Genomic DNA, 18,867 nt, shown 5'->3' with positions numbered 1-18,867 from the left:
ACCATAGAGTTCTTGTTTTGGATTAATTCTTGGAGTTATTTATGAAATATGGATTTTGCATCAGTCACCTTATGCACCATGTTCTGAAAGAGGTTCATCTCCCTTATACTGTGGTGACAGCCATGGGCACTTGTTAACCTAATTTTACAAATTTTATAAATAATAAATTTGAATTATAATATAATATTCTTTTTTAAGAGAAATTCGTTAATTCATTTAATGAATAAGACCATACAATTCGGAGAAAAAAATAACAAACACCTATTGTACGCATTAAAGAACAAGCTCCATCAATACAACAAAAGCTTTAGCTTTAGCATCTATTAAACATTACGGCACGTTGACAATCGACTCTGTCACAACTCAAGCACAACATATCAGAGTGATTGCAAACACTTAATACAATAAGAAAATCAACCCCGGATGATCTAAAGTGGCGGGCATATATCGGTAAAAGAACTGAGCATTCACCAAACTAGAGGGAATGGCGACAAAACCAACCCTAAAATTACTTGCAAAAGCAAGAATAAAAAGTGTACTATAAGAGTAGACAAAAACTTCTTATTCAATAAAAGTTGAAGTAGTATTTCAATAAAATATCAAAATTTTGTTTTCTTATTCAAATTCTGTGTTTTCCATTACCTTTTCTTTCTTTTTTATCTCCTTTAGCTTTTAAGACCTAAAAAGTCTTAAAGAATGTGGGAGTGGGGCTTTCTTCATAGACTTTTGTTTGGCTCAACTTTTTAACATTTTGTGGATAATTAAATTTCCAATTTAATGCATTCTGTTGGAAGAAACTTCCTTGCGCTTCATGTACTTTTGTGTTTTAGCTAAAGCTTACTCTATATATTTGGAGTTCTGAGCCATGGCAATTGCAACCATGACTACTCCTCTTCCTATTTCCTTATTCCCTTTTCTTCTTCTCATTCCCGCTATTTGTTTTACCATTTGTCATGCCAATTCCAACCTACTTTTCATTCAGAGTGAGAGAGAAGCTCTTTTGAAATTCAAGCATCATCTTATTCATCCTTCAAACAGGCTATCGTCATGGGTTGAAGGTGGGGATTGCTGTGAATAGACTGGTGTTATTTGCCATAACTAAACAGGCCACGTCCACCAACTGAACTTGGCTCCTACTCTTTCAGAGCCTCATGATTTTGCACCATATTTTGAATGGGAAGCTTACGAGCTGTCAAAACTAGGAGGGAAAATAAATCCTTCACTGCTGGAGTTGAAGCAACTCAGTTCCCTGGACTTGAGCAATAACAATTTTAGCAGCATACATATCCCGAAATTTTTCGGTTTGCTGGAGAGTTTAACATATCTTAACCTCTTTGGAGGAGTTGTCATCTTTGGAGGAGTTTGTTGCTTCAGAAAATCAATTAAACGGCCAAATTCCCTTGTCTATAGGGCAGTTGTCATCTTTGGAGGAGTTTGATGTTTCAGAAAATCAGTTAAATGGTCAAATCCCATTGTCTATGGGGGAGTTATCGTCTTTGAAGTTGTTTTTTGTTTCAAACAATCAATTAAACGGCCAAATTCCCTTGTCTATAGGGCAGTTGTCATCTTTGGAGAAGTTTGTTGCTTCAGAAAATCAATTAAACGGCCAAATTCCCTTGTCTATAGGGCAGTTGTCATCTTTGGAGGAGTTTGATGTTTCAGAAAATCAATTAAATGGTCAAATCCCATTGTCTATAGGGGAGTTATCATCTTTGAAGTTGTTTGATGTTTCAAAAAATCAGTTAAACGGCCAAATTCCCTTGTCTATAGGGCAGCTATCATCTTTGGAGGTATTTGATGTTTCAGAAAATCAATTAACTGGTACTTTTCCTCTATCTTTTGGACGACTAGAAAGTTTGGAAACTCTGGATTGTGGGTATAATCTATTAGAAGGAGTTGTATCAGAAACCCATTTTTCTAATCTCACGAGATTGACAACTCTAGCAGCATCTTGGCCCAAAGTTTCCCTAGTGGCTAAAATTCCAAAAGAAATTGTCTTATTTGGAAATCTCCAATGCAGGAATTTCAGATGTCGTGCCCACTTGGTTTTTGAACCTTCCCACTCAATTTGAATATTTAAACCTTTCCTCGAATCAACTTAGAGGAGAGATTTCATATTTGAATGTGAGAAGCTTTGTTGATTTGAGTTCAAACTGATTCATAGGCCCATTGCAAAGAGTATTCCCAACTTTAGTATTTCTAATTTTATCAAATAATTCATTTTCGGGATCTCTTTTTGAATTACTTTGTAATTCATCAAGTAGGAAACGGATGGAAGTTCTTTACATTGATAAAAATCTTATCTCAGGAGATATTCCAGATTGTTGGAATCATTGGCAGGGTTTGAACCTTTTAAATTTGGGAAGCAACAATTTAACCGTCAAAATCCCACCTTCTTTATGGCATCTAAATCTTACAATACTAAACCTTCGAAACAATACAATGTTTGGAGAATTTCCATCCACAATGCAAAATTTTCTAGATTTGATTATGATTGATCTTAGTGAAAATCATTTCAGTAGAAGTGTACCAGCATGGATTGGTGATAAGCTCTCAAACCTTGTGATTCTAAGCCTTCGATCAAATAACTTTGATGGACATATTCCTCATAAAATTTGTGATCTTCAATTTCTTCAAAATTTGGACCTTGCCCACAACAACATTTCTGGGGTTATTCCAAAATGTTTTAATAATTTAAGTGCAATGGCCACAACAATCAAAATCAATAATTTTGTTCTTGCGAAGTATGTAGATGCTGGCTTAGTTTTTTTGAATGCATTATTGGTGTTGAAAGGACGAGAGGATGAATATTGGAGCTCACTAGGACTTGTTACGAGCATGGACATTTCAGCTAACAGTCTCACAGGAGAGATCCCCAAAGAAATTGGTAGTCTCGTTGGACTATTGTCTTTAAATTTTTCAGGGAATCTCCTAACAGGAAATATACCTGACAACATTGGTAACATGGAGTTAATGGAATCTCTTGATGATTTGTCCATGAATCAACTAAATGGTGAAATCCCTCAAAGTTTCTCCAATTTGAATTTCTTAAATCACTTCAATGTCTCCTACAACAACTTGACAGGACAAATCCCAACAAGCACTCAGCTTCAAAGCTTTGAAAACTTGTCTTACGTGGGCAATCATCTTTGCAGACCTCCTCTCACTAAGAACTGCACCTCAAAAGGTATTCCAATTGACGTTGCAAATAATGGAAGTAGCAGGGAAGGAAGTAAAGTGAATTGGCTTTATGTCAGCATTGTTCTCGGCTTTGTAATGGGATTTTGGGGTGTAGTGGCTCCCTTGTTTTTCATCAGGTCTTGGAGGCTTGCATACTATCGAAAGTTGGACCATGTTGGTCGAAAGCTGTATGTGTCTTGGGCTACTATGGATATGTAGTCTGATGGGAAAAAAGCATGTCTAAACATGTTGATCTGAAGTTGGTATAATTTACTGGAGATTGGATCAAAGTGTGTTTTGATTATGTATGAATAGGTTTTGTTTTATTTCAATAATTTACAGTGAAAATAATTTTCAGCAAAAAATGTTGTTTGATAAATTCCATCAGTTGCTTAGCTTAATAATTGAGTAGACGTGGCAGCCATAGATCTGGTCTTCTTCCTCCTTGATCCTTCAAATTAGGAGTAACAGAAATAGTAGTAAATAGGATTAGCCAATTTTTTTCTGTCATTTTCTAACTGTTGCCAATGGATCTCAACAAAAAAAAGAGTTCAGCTGTTGCTCTTCATCCTTGGACTCACCCTTCTCTGTAAGACAGGTAACAACCTCAAAACGATAAAAAAACTGAGCATTCACCAAACTAAAGGGGACGGCGACAAAACTAACACTAAAATTACTTGCAAAAGCAAGACTAAAAAATGTACTATAAGAGTAGACAAAAACTTATAAAAGTGAATACTTATTAAACAAGGGAAAAACAAACAAAAAAATATAGAACTTGAGATAATACAAGTCCAAACCGACTCATGAAATTATTTATTATTCTGAAACTCTCAAAACAGAAATAGATTAAGAAGTCAACAAAGAGCTACCCGCTTTCTAAAAGAAACTGTTGGTGGTCGGTGGTGTTTCAACGATGATAGGCACCGTCATCTGTCCATCACAACTTGTGAAAACAACAAAGATACCTATAAAATAGATTTGTAAACTGAAAAGAGAGAAGAAACATAGTGTAAACGAGAGAAGAAGAACGAAAAAGAGGGTTGATGGGCAGAAAAAAAGGCCGGCGATAGCTAGCTCGGAGGCTAACACCACCGCTAGGGAAAAACAAAATCAAACGATTTGGAGAAAAAAATTAAGGTTTTCCAGCAGAGAATACCTTATAATATAATAATCTTAAAATTTAAATATATTATATATTATAATGTCATAAGCTCGTAGTGAGGTGGACAACCTAAAATTTCCACGTGAATTATTTATATTTTAAATTAATTAATATTTTTAAAAATTTGTGATTAGTTAAAAAGAAAAACTATCGGAAAAAAATTTTACCCGTTTATCTTTTATTTTATTTTGTCTAAAATTTTTTTATAAGCATCCCCATTTATCTTTTTTTTTCTTAAATAAAATTTATTATGTCATTTATTCTCAATATAATTTTTTAATTTAAAAATAAATTAATAAAATAAAAAATACATACTTTAGATACATTTTAAGAAATTAAATAACTAGAAAATAATTTCATAGCTCACACTTACCTTATAAATAAATGTCAATCATTATTTTCATAAGCTCTTTAGAGTTTCCTCATTTAAAGAAATTCATGAAAAGGTTTATAGTTTAAAGTTATTTATATAGTATTGATATATAATAATATGGGTAAATTGTACAATAGCCACTCAATTATCAAAAAAAAAATTATTTTAGACAACCAAAATATAAAAAATTACAATTTAAGCACTCACGTTACATAGTTCAACATTTTGGTCAATCCTATTAAATTATAAAGGACAAGCTGGCAGTTAAAAAATCAGTATAATAAAAAATTTAACTCTTAACTTTTACATATTTTATCAATTTAGTTATAATTTTAAAAAATTAACCCTCAAAATTTATATATGTTCACAATTTGATCTTAATTTTAAAAGTTCAAAGAAATATATAAAAAATATAAATATTTTCAAAAAAATATAATAATAAATTTAAATTTTAGATTAATATTAAATAAAAATAGTTATATTAATATTAAAAAAAAACTCCTCACGCGTCCCTCTCCGACCATAAGGCATTCATGTCTTTCTCAAAGACCGTCTTTCTAAAAAAAAAAAAATGAAGCCCATTAAAAAAACAATCATAAAGCATCCACGTCTTTCTCAAAGACTGTCTCCAACCACTGGAGCCGAACTCGGTTTGGATCCCAACGAAACCCATTATTTCATGCCTCTTAGTCCCATCATCATCACCAGCATCGAAACGAGTGTTGTTCCCATTACCGGTTTTGTCCCAAATGATATGGACGGATCTTGGGTCGGAGTTTCGACAACGCTGACTGGATCCACCAGAAGAAAGGAAAGAAGAGAGTCGAAAAGGAAAGAGACAATGGCAAAGGTGAGGAGGAGGGCGAAGATGAGGAAAGGAAAGGGACAGTGGTGAGGGAGGGGGAGAGGGAGAGGGACAAGGTGGGGGAGGTTTTTTTTATTTTGTTTAATATTAATATAATTATTTTTATCTAATATTAATATTATTAATATAACATTAAAATTTTTATTACATTTTTTTAAAAAATTATGAATTTTATATATTTCTTTGAATTTTTAGAATTAGGATCAAATTGAACATATTTCTAAAATTTGAAAGTTATTTTTTTAAAAATTATGACTAAATCAATATAATTTGTAAAAGTTGAGAGTTCAATTTATTATTATACCAATTTTTAATTGGCAGGTTAACTTGTCATTTGTCATTTGTGATTTTAATGGGAGTAACCACCAAGCTATATAACATGAGTGCTTAAATTACAAACTTTTTATTTTAGGTGCCTAAAATGAAAAGTTTTAGTAGTTGGGTGACTATCTATGTAGTCTACCCTAATAAGATACAATATATGAAATAGGGAAATAATAATCTTTCCATTGGTTCTAAAATTTCCCAAAACTTTCCTAATCATTCCAATACCCATGGTGATTCCAATGTACAATACTAAGACTACGAAATTGATTTTGCAAATGCAAATGAATGGTGATAAAATTAATTTCGTAAATGTAAATGAATGGTGATTCCAATATAGCATATTTAGCCACAAAAAGATTAAGATTTTAATAACTCACTATTGTGGTGATCCCATACAGTACTATGATTTTGCAAATGAATGATAATTTCAATATAGTTTTCATGGTGATTACGATACAATATTGAGATTTTGCAAATGAATGGTGATTACAATATAGTACACTTTCCCACCATAAGGTTAAGACTTTGCAAATGAATGGTGGTGATTACAATACAATGCACTTAGCCAACTAAAGGTTATGACTTTTCTAAAACAACACTTAATGTTACAACCATTCTGAGGTTATAACATTTTTAAAATGACACTTAATATCATGACCTTTTTGAGGTTATAACCTTTTTGAAACAACACTTTATGACCTTTCTAAAATATCACTTAGTGTTATGACTGTACAAGCCCAATTTTGACCTGGGGCCCAAAACTAACCAAAATCACCAACCCAAACCCAAACCCAACCTAAACCTAACCCTAATAAGCCCAATCAGCCCAATAGCAGAAAACAATAATTAAGTAAACCCTAGGTGCGCCGCACCTAGGGCCTTCTGACCCCTCTGCAGTCCCCGCCTCTAGCAGCCACCAACTCTGCCACCGTACAGCCTCCTCACCTACCCACTGCTACCGCCCCACTTGCACCTACTCCTCAATCACCCAGAAAACAGAGCAAACACGCAAAGCAAAAGCAAAACAGTAGCAAACAAAATATAATATTGTATCAATCTTGGCTGTAAAAGCCACTCCAATTTCTTTGTATTTTTTTCTTTTGAAAAACACAAAAAAATGAATAAAAAATAGAAAAAAGTTGATACAGATTCAAAAGGTTTTTTTTTTCTTCTACTCTTTTATTTTTTCTGCTCTTTACATTTCTTTTATTTTTTTCTTGCGTCTTAAAAAATGGAAAATAAATATAAAATCAAAAAGAGAGAGGCTAGATCTTACCTTTCCGGGTGTTTACGCCGTCGTGGGGGGGCCGAGGTTGTCATCTCCGATGAAAGATGGCATTTTCTAGTCAGGGAAGTCGAAAAGCAAAAAAAATGGCTTTTTCGATTTTTTGGCCACTGTGGATGACGACACTATCACCGGTGACCGGCGGAAGGCGCGTTGGTGACTCGTCGGAGCCTTTGCTAGATTCTAGGCTAAAAGAGGAGAGGGGGAGAGAGTTTTAAAGTTTTTTTCTGAGAAAACAAGGCCAAATGAATTTTTTTTTCTTAAAAACTTGACTTTTATAGGCCCCTAAAACGACGTCGTTTTGGGCAGGCCTCTCAGGTACCAAAACGGCGCCGTTTTAAGGCCGACCCAAAAATCGCTCGGACCCTCTCCAAGGTCCGCTTGTTTTCTTAAAAAGGGTTATTTACGTGCGCGGTCCCTTCGCTTTTGCAACGCATTGCAATTTGGCCCTCTTTATTTCTTTTCTTTTATTTTAATTTAGCCACGTAATTTTATTGTTGCTTCATTTCAGTCCACGCCAAAACACTGCGCATAGGGCTTGGGTTATTTTCCAAATCAGCCCTCCGTTCTTTGAGCGCATTATATTTTGGTCCCTGAAGACCCATTTTTCGTTTATTTACGTTTTAAACCCTAGATTTCGTTTCAAAATTCAATCTAACCTGTTTGTTTTATTATTTTAGTTATTTTATTAATAATATTAGCAAACTAGATATTATTATTACTATCATTTGTTATTGTTATTTATGTTTACTTATTTAAATATTAAAGATATTTGTCTTATTATATTAATATTGTTGTTCGTTTATTTATGTCCTTTTTATTTTATTCCAAACTTTGTTATATATGTGTGTATATACATTTCTATAATATATATACACACATGCATACGTACGTTTTTATAATATATACGTATATTTTATAACCTCTATATATATACATATAGTCTTTTTATATATCTATGTATACATACATACATTTTGATAATACATATATGTACTTATATTTTATAATTTATATATATACATATGTTTTTGTTATATTTTATAATTTTAAAATGTATATATATACACACCTATTTTTATATATTTTTTATTTATTGTATTTTTGTTTTACTTGATGTTTATTGGTATATTTATGTATATCTTTGTTGTTTTGTTTTTAGATTTTATAATTTCCACGTACATATCTATATGCATATTTATACTTTTATACTCTTATAATTTTGTTCATGTTGATTTTAATTATTTATTCACGTCTTTATTATTATTTTTAAAAAGAATATTTCAATCTAATTTGTTCACATATTTATTATTCTGCATGTTATTAATTTGTCCTTTTATTCATTCATCTTTATTCTATCCTCGTATTATTTTTACTTACATCATCGTAGTTGTTATTCCGTCATATATGATTTTTTTACCCAAATTCATGAAAAAAAAAGAAGAAAGAAAATTTTGAAAATAAAGGCAATACTCGGTATTTGGGATCTTCGAGAAGATTGAGCCCTAACGTATTGAGTTCCAATTTTCTTTGTGAATCTAAATAATCGAGAATGCTCTTTAATCAAAAAACATAAATAAAAGGCTCATTGTCAGGAATTCAATACGTTGTGTCCTAACGCATTGGATATGACACGTTGTTTTCTCGAGATGAGAATTTTTTCTAAAAAATAATAAAGGCAATATTCAATGTTTAGAATTTTGAGAAATTGTGTCCTAACGTATTGGGTTGCAATTTTTTTCTTTTGACTTAAACAATTGAATATCTTTTTAAACTTTATTGCATGAGTTTTCAGAGAAGCTAAATTTTGAAGAGGTGAAATATCATGCCCTAACTTATTGGGTATGATATTTTTCTTTCTCCGAAAAGAGAGAGCCTTAACGGCTAATTTGATTTATCCAAGTTTTTAATACAAGGATCGTATTTTAAAATCTTTCAACCTTTGATACTAATACACTAATTAATCAACTAGGTACCAATTTTTGGGCATTACGAGGGTACTAATCCTTCCTCGTATGTAACCGACTCTCGAACCTATTTTTTTGAATTTCGTAGACCAAAAGCATCGTTCTAATAAATTTAAACCGTTTATTAAAAACAATCGTTTTACGAGGTGACCCGATCACACCTCATCAAAAAAGATTGGTGGCGACTCCCACATTCGATTTCATTTTTTAAAACCCAAGTCGACCCCGTTTTATCAAAAAAATAGTGTCAACAATGACCTTTTTGAAACGACACATCATCACTTTTTTATGGTGTTTATATGTGTCTCACATTCGAGTGTAAAAATATACAATATAATCTTTTTTTTTTCCTTTTCTTGACTGATGTTTGACACTGTTCAAATTTAAAGGTAAAATTATTATTCAAAATATGATTGCAAAAATATATAATATAAACTTTTTAACTTTTGGCATCATTTAATTCAAATGTGCAATTATTTCATTCAAAAGTGTAAGAAGAATTCCTCCATTCATTATATCATGCATTGGGAATAGTATTTTTTAATCGTGGTGTATTTTGGGAATATTATTTTTTATTATTTTGCATATATTGAAGAAATAATTATTCTTAAGAAGTTTGTGGGGAGACGCCTTGCCTTTCAATACTTTCGAAGCCAAAAACAGTAATTTGAATTAATGTTAAATTTCTCACTATTTTCATTAGCTTTTAAAGTTTCTAATTTGAAAAAATTCATAAAAAATGAAAGTTTAAAGTTTATATGAATAATATATATTAAATGAAAGAGCGAAATAATAATAATAATAATAATAATAATAATAATAATATTTTAAGATAGAATAGAATGATTTACTCATGCAATTAATTAAAATATATCATGTATAAATCTTTTATATATGCACTAAATTATATTATGTGTAAATATTTTATATAAAATATGAATTAATGAAATATATATTAATTTGAATATAATAAACTTGTACATCTATAAGTATTATTTTACATCATTATTAATTAAAGTCACATGGATTGTTTTATTATAATAATAAAATATTACTATATGCACATATTAAATTATTTAAACTTAAAATAAACTATATAAAAAAGTGAATAAAATATGTCTTCCGTTTCATTTTGGCCACCTAATTATTAATTTTTCGATTTAATCATTAAATTTATTAAAAATAAAAATTTTAGTCACTCTAAGCTAATGTGGGCTTTTTTTATTGGTAAAATAATAAAATTAACCCTCTAATGTTTACACATTTTTATTAATTTTAATCTAAATATAAAAAATTCAAAAAATTTAACTCTTGATGTTTACAAAATTTGTTATTTTAATTTGAATTCTTAAAAAAAATAGGCCTAAAAAATTGTAAAAATTTTCAAGTTTAATTCTAATTCTAAAATTTTGGGAAAAAAATTAATGCATTATAATTATATTTGTAATTCCCATCACATGTTAACCATAAAATTAAATGTCAAAACAAGTATAGGACACAAAATATAACACACCATTCTAGGAGCTTCACTCTCCTCGTTGTATCTCTTTGATTTGTGTAAAAGAAAATTCATTAATAAGAATGTATTTTTGGTTATTGAAGGTATATAAAGAAAGAAAATATTAGGGTAAAAGTATTATAAAATTTTTGTACTATGAGTCAAATTGCATTGTTAAAAAGTTATATCAAATAATAAATTGATCATTCTGTTAAAATGTTCATCCATATATATTAAAAATTTGTCCTTGTATGTCAAAATGAAGTACATGTGACATGTCATAAGTAATTGTTTGGTTATTTTGTTAGCTACACCAATTTTTAATAGTTGAAATAGGTGAAATTTTTAAAGAAATGACCAGTTTGCTATTTAATCTAATATATATAAAGACTAATTTACTTATTTTTAAAGTAAAATGGATAAAATACAATCCGATTTCTAAAAAAAACATACATGAAATTTATTACATGCACATATTTTTATTAGTTTTTCATATAAAAAATTAAAATATCCTCAAATAATATAATTTATTTTAATAACAAAAAATTATTTTCATAATTTCTTTCATCAAATTGGTAAAACTGATATCATCTTTATCAAAATCAAGGTTACTTGGAAATTTGGGATAATGACCAAAAGCAAGAGAAAAGAAGAGCATCAAAATTCAAAAGCAAAGGTAGCACTACCACTACTCCCACCCCCATGACTTTTCTGACTCGTTTCCCACTAAAAGTATTCTCCAACTTTCATTAAAAAAATACGAAAACTAGCTTCTTTGTCTCTATTCAGTGACTTCCAACTCATTGCCTCACAGTAAGAATTATTACATGAATATTGTGCCAATTTCTTCAACTTTCACTAATTTTGCAGAATCCATTTCCGTTTATTTCGTTTCGCTAATTCGAGTTTCACATGTGTATTATAAAAGCACATAGTGACACATTAACTGGAGCAGGAAGGAATAAATAAATTTAAGTAGGATTTAAATAAATACTCGTATTTATATTATTAAGATGTACATATTTTATAATATTTTGTAATATTTTAAAGTTAAATGATTAAAACATAAATTTATTAGTAGTTTAGTAATCTTGATTATAGTTTACTCTTAACAAAATTAGAACCCGGAAGTAGTTGATGTTGGCTACCAAACACTGGCACGACATCTTGTTTTATAGTTCACAAGTATTTCATGTTTATGTGACACTATTCTATCTTATATATCATATTTTAAAAATTTAAAATGTTTAAAATATTTTTAAAATTAAAAAAGTACATAAAAATTAGAAATTTAAAAATTTCTAGAAAATATAAAAAGTAAACTCTTTAAATTTTAAAATAAAATTAGATAAAAGATTCTTACTATTTACTTTAATTATTTTTAATTTTTAAACTATCTACCGAAGTGGATCTAATGACTAATCATTCAAACCCATTAAAAAGGCAAACGTTGTATAATTTACTTTAATTATTATATTTTTAGATTTTTTATTATAAGTTATTTAATATTGTTTTATGCATGAAGAAATGATTAAGGGACCACGCCATCCAATTTGTTTGACTGGGTTTTATAATTATTTAATCTAGTAATCGAAATTCATACTACATTTTGTGAAAAATTAAATGCAATTAATTAGAAATTTCCCTTCATACCAAATTTTGTGGAAATTTAGGGTTTTGAAATTTCCGACGGCCTATTATCAATTAAAGGCATTTTGTTGGAAGAAACTTCCTTGCACTTCATGTATTTTTGTGTTTTAGCTAAGCTTAGTCTATATATTCGGAGTTGTGAGCAATGGCAATTGCAACCATGACTACTCCTCTTCCAATTTCCTTATTCCCTTTTCTTCTTCTCATTCCCGCTATCTGTTTTACCATTTGTCATGCCAATATCAACCTACTTTGCATTCAGAGTGAGAGAGAAGCCCTTTTGAAATTCAAGAATCATCTTATTGATCCTTCAAACAGGCTATCTTCATGGGTTGAAGGTGGGGATTGCTGTGAATGGATTGGTGTCTTCTGCCAAAACTCAACAGGCCACGTCCACCAACTGCACTTGCCTGCTCCTCCTCTTTCAGCCCCAGATATTTACGCACCACCAGCTGAATGGGAACCTTACAAGCGGTCAAAACTACGAGGCAGAATAAGTCCTTCACTGCTGGAGTTGAAGTATCTCAGTTCCCTGGACTTGAGCAATAACAATTTTAGCAGCATACAGATCCCGAAGTTTTTCGGTTTGCTGGAGAGTTTAACATATCTTAACCTCTCTCGAGCACGATTCCAGGGAGCAATTCCTCATAACCTGGGGAATCTTTCAAAGTTGCAGTATCTTGATCTTCGAGGTAATGATCTCAAATCAAAAAGTCTTCAATGGGTTTCTGGACTTTCTTCCTTGCAGTACCTTGATTTGAGTTCTGCGGATCTTTCTGAAGCAAAAACTCTTCAATGGGTTTCTGGACTTTCTTCATTGCAGTACCTTGATTTGAGTTCTGCGGATCTTTATAAAGCAAATGATTGGGTACAGGTAGCACTCAAACTTCCTTCTTTGTTAGAGTTGCACTTGACAGATTGTGGTTTAGAAGACGATCCATCTTCGATCAGTGTTAATTCTTCAAAATCACTGCTTGTTCTTGATCTTTCTTGGAACAGCTTATCTTCAGTACCTAAGTGGATACTAAGTCTTCATGGTCTTGTGTCCATTAATCTTGGATTCAATTCTTTGAAAGGCCCAATTCCTTATTACTTTGGGAACTTCTCGTTTCTTGAAGTGCTTGATCTTAGTGGGAATTATCTCAATTCATCCGTACCCAATTCCTTGTATAGTTTAAAACATCTCCGATATCTTGATCTTTCGATTAACGAAATTGAGCAAGACATATCGGAAATCCTACAGAGTTTGTCTAGCTGTTGTTTGGGTTCCTTAGAGTCATTGAATATGAAAGATAACCAACTTTCTGGTCATTTAACAGATCAACTCGGCCAATTTAAAAATCTAGCTTACCTGTCCCTTGCTCAAAACAAAATTTCTGGTCCCATTCCATTGTCGATAGGGGAGTTATCATCTTTGAAGTTGTTTGATGTTTCAGAAAATCAATTAAGTGGTACTTTTCCTCCAAGTCTTGGACAACTGTCAAATTTAGAAACTCTAAGGTTTGGGTATAATCTATTGGAAGGAGTTATATTGGAAACCCACTTTTCTAATCTCACGAGACTGACAACTCTGAAGGCATCACAAAATATGCTCAGATTTGAATCAAACTCTAGTTGGATTCCCCCCTTTCAATGTCGAACTATCGAATTGGGTCAATGGCATCTTGGCCCGAAATTTCCCCATTGGTTAAAATTTCAAAAGAACTTGTCTATATTAGATATCTCTCAAGCAGGAATTTCAGATTCTGTGCCCACTTGGTTTTTGAACCTTTCCCCTCAATTTAAATATGTAAATCTTTCTTATAATCAACTTGCTGGAGGGATTTCATATTTGAGTGTGAGAGATAGTGTTGACTTGAGTTCAAACCGATTCACAGGCCCATTGCCAAGAGTATTCCCAACTTTACAATTTTTGATTTTGTCAAATAATTTGTTTTCAGGGTCTCTTTTTGAATTAGTTTGTCATTCATCAAGTAGGGAAAGGATGGAAGTTCTTTTCATTGATAAAAATCTTCTCACCGGAGAAATTCCAGATTGCTGGAATCAATTAGAAAGTTTGACATTTTTGAATTTGGGGAACAACAATTTGACCGGAAAAATCCCACCTTCTTTGGGACGTACAGGTCTTGACTGGCTAAACCTTCGAAATAATAGCATGTTTGGAGAATTACCATCCACATTGCAAAATTTAACGAATTTGCGCATTCTTGATCTTAGTGAAAATCATTTCAGTGGAAATATTCCGACATGGATTGGTGACAAGCTCTCAACACTTATGATTCTAAGCCTTCGATCAAATAATTTTGACGGCCAGATTCCTCATAAAATTTGTGATCTTCAATATCTTCAGAATTTGGACCTTTCTCGTAACAACATTTTAGGAGCTATTCCAAAATGTTTTAGTAATTTGAGTGCTATGGCCAATAGAAGCTACGACAATAACTATAGTTATGATTGGGGAGGTACCACTACTCTCATTTATTTGAGTGCATTATTGGTGTTGAAAGGACGAGAGGATGAATATAGTAGCATACTAGGACTTGTTACCAACATGGACCTTTCAGCTAATAGTCTCACTGGAGAGATCCCAAAAGAAATTGGAATTCTCGTTGAGCTACGATCATTAAATTTGTCAGGGAATCTCCTAACAGGAAATATACCAGACAAAATTGGCAACATGGAATTGATGGAATCTCTTGATTTGTCGATGAATCAGTTGAATGGTGAAATCCCTCCAAGTTTCTCCAATTTGAATTTCTTGAATCACTTCAATGTGTCCTACAACAATTTGACAGGACAAATCCCAACGAGCACTCAGCTTCAAAGTTTTGAAAACTTTTCTTACATGGGCAATTATCTTTGCGGACCTCCTCTCACTAAAAACTGCAGCACAAAAGGTCTTCCAACTGATGTTGCAAATAATGGAAGTAGCAGTGAAGGAAGTAAAGTGAACTGGCTTTATGTCAGCATAGTTCTTGGCTTTATAATGGGATTTTGGGGTGTAGTGGCTCCCTTGTTTTTCATTAAGTCTTGGAGGCATGCATACTATCGAAAGTTGGACCATGTTGGTCGAAAGCTATATGTGTATTGGGCTACTATAGGTATGTAGTTTGATGGGAAAAAAACATGTATAATTAAGGTTTGTATGTGTTTGTATTTGATTATATAAGAAGGATTAAATTAGTATCTTTCATTAGAGTTGTTTCAATTTTTTTATATTCATATTCATTATTTGGGTTCAGCACATTCAAACATGAGGATGAGCATATAATCTTTCAAAAATATATGAAAAAAATTTATAAAAATTTTAATATACCCATGTTAAATACATACCGGTATTTGAAGTTGAGGTTGGCAAAAGTTCCTTAAAGTTGCCGAGACTCCATCCACCCCAGCCATATAGAGATGGTTTTCTGTTTTTCAAAATTGAGTTTGAAGCAAGGTGGATGGAGTTTTTCTTTAAAATTTTTTGAATCAAATATCTGTCTGGCGCATTAAAATGTCACTTTTTAATTTTGTAACATATAATTGGAATTAATTTTGTAAAAGCTAATGTAATATAAAACATTATGTAAATTTTCATACGAATGGTCATGGGATTATATAAATCTTTTAAGGGTTATGGTCAAAATAAGAGGTTAAAGTATTAAACAAAATTCTAGTTTAAGCGAGTATATATACATAAAAATCAAGTTGAAGCATCATGAGCCAACAAAAAATACTCGGCTTACTTGGTTGACGTCCTTTGAAATTCACCTTAGCTTTTTTCTTTAACCATATAAATGAATAAAAATTTTAATAGAAATGATCAGTTTGCTGTTTAATTTATCGTACAGAGATTAATTTGTCCACATTTTTAATAAAAGGATAAAATATAATCCGACTCTTACTATAGAGGCCTCCATGATAATTTTAACTATGTATGCATGGTTTTTTAAAATTTTTTCTTTTTCATTTTCTTTCATGCTATAGCTGATAAGTGCAGGAAACTGGTTGGAGAAGAGAAAGTGGCATTATCCCAAACAGGGCAATTTGCATTGTGGGATTGTTTTGATATGGGGGCTGATTCCATAGCTTGCGCAGCGAAAGAAGTTGTTAAACTTCTAGACGGTCTTCAAGAATAAATAGTGGGATGTCGGTTCTTTATTAAATCTCTGTAAACTTCGATCTTTTCCTTGGATTAAAGTATCTGATCATGAATCTGTTACTGAACTTGATTGGTGGCTGTATCCATTTGACGGACCTCTTTCAACTCCTAAAATAATTCATCGCAACTTGGTTTCTTGGACCCCTTCTCCTGTCAGTAAGTTGAAATCTGATGTCAACGGATCAGCTTGGGGCAAACCTTGTCCAGCGGGTTGTGGAGGCATTCTTCGTGACTACGATGGTCATCTCCGAGGTATTTTCTTTGGTCTCCTTGGTCACCTTGATTCAAACATTTCTGAGGTTATTGCCATTCGCACAGTTTTGGGGAGAAGTAGTTGCAACAGCAGTGTATCTCTTGAACATCTCACCAACAAAGGTTGTTCTTAATCAAACACCTATGAAGCTTGGATGGGTAAGAAACCTCGGGTAAGCCACTTAAAAGTCTTTGGTTTTATAGCACATGCTTTAGTTACTTCTCGATCTAGATGAAAAATCTGAAAAATGTATTTTCCTTGGCTATAGTCCTCAATCTAAAGCATATTGTTTATATAATCCTATAAGTGGCAAAGTGATAATTAGTAGGGATGTTGTATTCAACGAAGAAGCGGATCTAAAACAGATAACAACCTCAAAACGTCCTCGTTTTTGCATTTGGTCTGGAAAATAAAAGAAGTCGTAAATGTTGGAATTTAAATCTCCAAGGTAATTTCAAGTTTGTAAAATTTAATGTACTTGATTGTTCTCTCTTCTTTGTTAACTTTTATGGATCAAATTGGTATAACTGTTTAGAGTTATTTCGATTTTTTATTTTAAAGTATATATTTAGATTCAGCACATTTAAACATGAGAATGAGCATAGAATCTTTCAAAAATATATGAAACAATTTATAAAAGTTTTAATATACTCGTGTAAAATACATACCCGACAGAAATCCTTTCAAGTTATTGAGATTCCATCCACCCCAGCCATATAGGGTGGTTTTTTGTTTTTAAAAATTGAGTTTGAAGCAAGGTGAATCGAGTTTTTAACAAGCGCCATGTGTAGCTAGGGGCGGGCACCTGGAAATTTTTTTTATTTATATCTTTTAAATTTTCTAAAATTTTAAAATAGTAAAAGTAAAATTGTACTTTGGTATCCTTAGAAAATGATAAAATTTTGATTTAATCCTTTAAAAATTATAAATATATAAACTATTAAAATGGTGAAATTGTATTTTTATTATCATATAAATTACAATTTAATTTCGGTTCTCCTAAAAAAATTTTCTGACTTCGCCCTAATTTTTTAATAGCAAATAAACCGTGAGATTGGGATTTATTCCATAGACTTAGGGGATGCATGCCATTGAAAGAAATTCAACATGGGAGTTGGTTGATGTTGCAGAAGGCAAGAATGTTGTAGGACTGAAGTGGGTATTTCGAACAAAGTATAAAGCTGATGGAAGCGTCCAAAAACATAAAGCTTAGCTTGTGGCAAAGGGATACTCACAACAACAAGGTATTGACTTCGAAGAAATATATTCTCATGTTGCTCGATTTAAAACTGTGAGAATCGTTTTGGCATTGACTGCTTAATTACAATTAAAGTCTAAGCGATTGGCTCATGCTACCCCGAAGTTGATCAATTAAAGTCGTCGTGGTTTCATAAACCCCTCGGTGTTCCGGTAATTCAATCATCCTTCCCTTCCTAATTTTTTCCCAAAAAAGTAATTAAAATTTACTAAGTGATGTTACCTCATTGAACCTAGTTTTTCCACCGGTCTTAACTCTCTAATTGCTAATCTGAAATCTTGCCTAGTTACTTCCAAGTTTTTGAGGTTGTTATCTCGATGTAACGCTAGAGATTGAGCACTACTCATCAGTGCCTCCATCTCTGCACTGGAAACTGTTCGACCAACCACTCAATATGAAAAGTTTCCAAAACCTCGTAAAACTTGATGCACAACACAACATTTAAGAACAACTTATCACTCACTAAATGCCTACTTCTAAGCATGAAAGTAGGGATTATTATATATCATACACACTAACAGTGAAGTTGAAGCATGGTCTAAAACTACCACATGTATCACCGGCTTATTGCTCAATCCAAAGCGGAAATAAACTAAAATAAAATCGGTGAATACCGATTTCATCGAGACTAAAGTCCTAGGATAGATGAGGATGTGGTATCATCGAACCCACATGAACTTTTAGAGTCTCTGATCTAGCTTGAGAATCCGGTAAGGACATTTGTATATATGCAATTCGAAATTGCCAGACCTACAAGGCTACAACAGTTGAATTTACTTAATCATCAATATATCCCAGAGTGTTTCCTCAGCCTCTCCCATATTTTGTTATGACAAGTGATCTTTTATTATATTGTATTTTTTTTCTTTTATGTATTTAATCAGATAGTATTTTTACAT

General features: G+C 31.8%; 3 protein-coding genes across 3 annotated transcripts; all 3 read left to right on the top strand.

The window, feature by feature from the left end:
• Positions 1-865: 865 nt before the first annotated feature.
• LOC121223263 (leucine-rich repeat receptor-like protein kinase PXL1) lies at positions 866-2,072 on the top strand. Its single transcript, XM_041104408.1, has 3 exons — positions 866-1,058; positions 1,107-1,301; positions 1,411-2,072. The coding sequence occupies exons 1-3, from the start codon at positions 866-868 to the stop codon at positions 2,070-2,072; spliced, it is 1,050 nt and encodes a 349-aa protein (XP_040960342.1).
• A 199-nt stretch (positions 2,073-2,271) lies between these two features.
• LOC121223262 (receptor-like protein EIX2) lies at positions 2,272-3,399 on the top strand. The gene has a single exon (XM_041104407.1). The coding sequence runs from the start codon at positions 2,272-2,274 to the stop codon at positions 3,397-3,399; it is 1,128 nt and encodes a 375-aa protein (XP_040960341.1).
• Positions 3,400-12,455: 9,056 nt separating this feature from the next.
• Positions 12,456-16,843, top strand: LOC107930890 (receptor-like protein EIX2). The gene is made up of 3 exons (XM_041104405.1): positions 12,456-15,411; positions 16,283-16,420; positions 16,497-16,843. The coding sequence occupies exons 1-3, from the start codon at positions 12,456-12,458 to the stop codon at positions 16,841-16,843; spliced, it is 3,441 nt and encodes a 1,146-aa protein (XP_040960339.1).
• The last annotated feature ends 2,024 nt before the right edge of the window (positions 16,844-18,867 follow it).

The sequence above is a fragment of the Gossypium hirsutum genome, chromosome D11, assembly GCF_007990345.1.
Source record: "Gossypium hirsutum isolate 1008001.06 chromosome D11, Gossypium_hirsutum_v2.1, whole genome shotgun sequence".
Taxonomy (NCBI): Eukaryota; Viridiplantae; Streptophyta; class Magnoliopsida; order Malvales; family Malvaceae; genus Gossypium; species Gossypium hirsutum.
The sequence above is the reverse complement of the archived record's forward strand: the minus strand, read 5'-3'. Positions and strand labels throughout refer to the sequence as shown.